Below are 3,456 nucleotides of genomic sequence, written 5' to 3' on the forward strand. Positions count from 1 at the left end.
TTTGTAAGGTTTCTCTCCAGAATGAATTCTCTGATGTCGTGCAAGGTGTGAATTATGTTTGAAGAACTTGCCACATTCATTACATTTGGAAGGTTTCTCTCCAGTGTGAATTCTCAGATGACATACAAGAACTGCTTTTTTATTGAAGACCTTCCCACATGTGTCACATTTAAATTGTTTCTCCCCACTACAGATTATTTGGTGCACAGTAAGTTGTGAGCATTGATTAAAGGCCTTGCCACATTCATTACATTTGTAAGGTTTCTCTCCAGAATGAATTCTCTGATGTCGTGCAAGGTGTGAATTATGTTTGAAGAACTTGCCACATTCATTACATTTGGAAGGTTTCTCTCCAGTGTGAATTCTCAGATGACATACAAGAACTGCTTTTTTATTGAAGATCTTCCCACATATATCACATTTAAATCGTTTCTCTCCACTACAGATTATTTGATGTACAGTAAGGTGTGAGCGTTGATTAAAGGCCTTGCCACATTCATTACATTTGTAAGGTTTCTCTCCAGTATGGATTACCTGATGCTTAATAAGTGTTGACTGCAGACTAAAGGCTTTGCCACATACATTACACTTGTGAGGTTTTTCTCCAGTATGAATTTTCCAGTGATTTGCTAGGGATGACTTGTAACTGAAACCCTTGCCACATTCATTACATTTGTAAGGTTTCTCTCCACTATGGATTAACTGATGGTTAGTAAGCCTTGAATGTAAAGGAAAAGCTTTGCCACACTCGTTGCATTTGTAAGGTTTCTCTCCAGTGTGAATTAATAGATGTTGTACAAGGCTTGCATTTTTACTGAACACTTTACCACATATATTACATTTGTTAGAAGGCTCTCCAGTATGAATTCTCCGATGCTTTGCAAGGTATGAATGTTGATTAAACACCTTGCCACACTGATTACATTTATAAGGTTTCTCTCCAGTATGAATTCTCCGATGACATGCAAGATGTGAATGTTGACTGAACGCCTTGCCACATTCATTACATTTGTAAGGTTTCTCTCCACTATGGATTAACTGATGGTTAGTAAGCCTTGAATGTAAAGGAAAAGCTTTGCCACACTCGTTGCATTTGTAAGGTTTCTCTCCAGTGTGAATTAATAGATGTTGTACAAGGCTTGCATTTTTACTGAACACTTTACCACATATATTACATTTGTTAGAAGGCTCTCCAGTATGAATTCTCCGATGCTTTGCAAGGTATGAATGTTGATTAAACACCTTGCCACACTGATTACATTTATAAGGTTTCTCTCCAGTATGAATTCTCCGATGACTTCCAAGGTATGAATGTTGACGGAATACCTTGCCACAATCATGACACTTGTAAGGTTTCTCTCCAGTATGAATTCTCCGATGACTTCCAAGGTATGAATGTTGACGGAATACCTTGCCACAATCATGACACTTGTAAGGTTTCTCTCCAGTATGAATTCTCCGATGACATGCAAGATGTGAATGTTGACTGAACGTCTTGCCACATTCATTACATTTGTAAGGTTTCTCTCCAGTGTGAATCCTCCGATGACTTGCAAGGTTTGAATGTTGACTAAACACCTTGCCACAATCATTACATTTGTAAGGTTTCTCTCCGGTATGAATTCTCCGATGACTTGCAAGGTATGAATCCTTACTGAACACCTTGCCACAGTCATTACATTTGTATGGTTTCTCTCCAGTATGAATTCTCCAGTGACTTGCAAGGTTTGAATGTTGGCTGAACACCTTCCCACATTCATTACATTTGTAAGGTTTCTCTCCTGTATGAATTCTCTGATGGCGTACAAAGTGTGAATTCTGACTGAACACCTTGCCACATTCATTACATTTGTAAGGTTTCTCTCCTGTATGAATTCTCCGATGACTTGCAAGGTGTGAATCCTTACTAAATACCTTGCCACATTCATTACATTTGTAAGGTTTCTCTCCAGTATGAATTCTCCGATGACTTCCAAGGTTTGACTGCTGACTGAACACCTTGCCACATTCATTACATTTGTAAGGTTTCTCTCCAGTGTGAATTCTTTTATGACAGATTAGAACTGCTTTTTTATTAAAGACCTTACCACATATATCACATTTAAATTGTTTCTCTCCGGTATGGATTATTTGATACATAGTATGGTTTGAGCCTTGGTTAAAGGCCTTTACATGCTCATTATATTTGGAACATTTTGTCCTCATGGTTGCTTTCTGTTCTTGTCTGAATACTAAAGAATCCATAAAATCATTTTCATATTCATGAGAAATGTCATTTTTGACATTAGAAGGGTTTATTTGGGGTGGTGAAACTAAGGAACCATTGTTCAAAGACATCTCAACAGGATTACATTCATAAATTTTTCCTTCAGTTTGAAATAGCTGCAGTTCAGGAACATCTGACTGAAAGCTTAATCCATGCTGGTTTTTAACAGGATTGTTTCCCACATCTCTTCCACCACATTGATCCCTTCCACCAGTGAGATATTGGTTACGGGTGATATGCACTCCTTTGTAATGTCTTTCATCTTCTCTCCACTGACACTCAGAGACATGTGTACTTTTCTGCATTTCCCTGAAGCAAAAATCTTTGGTATCACGCCTTTCATATCTTTCCAATGTCACTGTGTGGAATATTTCTCTTATATTACTGTCCCCTTTTGGTGAGAACTGCTTGATGAGATATTTAGGAGAGATTCCTAAAAGATATAAAGAAACAAGTTTACAATTAATTGCAGATGGTAAATAGATGTCTCTATTGAAATACCTAATAAAACACCAAATGTAATACTTATATTGAATAGAATTATAAAACTTCTAATCATGACTTTCAAATTTTTGGAAAACAAAAGAAATAGAATTTTTAAACGAAGAATGGGTGATTACATGTAATTCAAGTTAACTGCAGAAAAGTCTAGTTGCAAACAATGAGCAAAACATTCATGTTGCACAAACCTGTTAGCATTGCATAAGTATTTTCCTATCATGAAGCCAAAACACAACCAATTGGCTGAAAATATATGCCTGTCTCCTAATTGAAGAAAAAAAAACATTACATTACACATATTTACAGAATATTTATTGTGAACAAATAAATGCAAAAGCACAGGACCCTATATTTTAATGGTGAATAATTCACAGTTAACCGATACAATGAATAATGTACATAAATGGCAATTCCGAAGAGCCAACCAGTAACATTACACAGAAAATGGGGACAAGGTAAAATAATGTCATAAAAATATAGTATTTGTCTGAATATGTATTATAAAATTACTATACCCACAGATGATAGGAAATTTGTGAGATTAACAAGTGTTTCATGTCAGTTACATTGTGTAATACATGGTGAAATCCATGACCTGTATATTATAATAAAGATTAAGAATACATTATAGTAGAAGACACGCCTCAGCCCTGTCCTGAGCACACAGAGTGGGGAGGGGCCCGGCTAAA

General features: G+C 36.3%; 1 protein-coding gene across 1 annotated transcript in view; it reads right to left on the minus strand.

Moving 5' to 3' along the window:
* LOC103602213 (zinc finger protein 160-like) overlaps positions 1 to 3,456 on the minus strand; it is a 21,695-nt gene that overhangs the window by 1,366 nt on the left and 16,873 nt on the right. Inside the window, exons 3-4 of the mRNA XM_008586626.1 lie at positions 444 to 2,699; positions 31 to 383 (exon numbers count right to left, since the gene is read on the minus strand). Of these exons, the coding sequence (XP_008584848.1) occupies positions 31 to 383; positions 444 to 2,699 (2,609 nt within the window). The remainder of the gene's footprint in view (positions 1 to 30; positions 384 to 443; positions 2,700 to 3,456) is intronic.

Source organism: Galeopterus variegatus, unplaced genomic scaffold, assembly GCF_000696425.1.
Source record: "Galeopterus variegatus unplaced genomic scaffold, G_variegatus-3.0.2 Scaffold4052, whole genome shotgun sequence".
Lineage (NCBI taxonomy): Eukaryota > Metazoa > Chordata > Mammalia > Dermoptera > Cynocephalidae > Galeopterus > Galeopterus variegatus.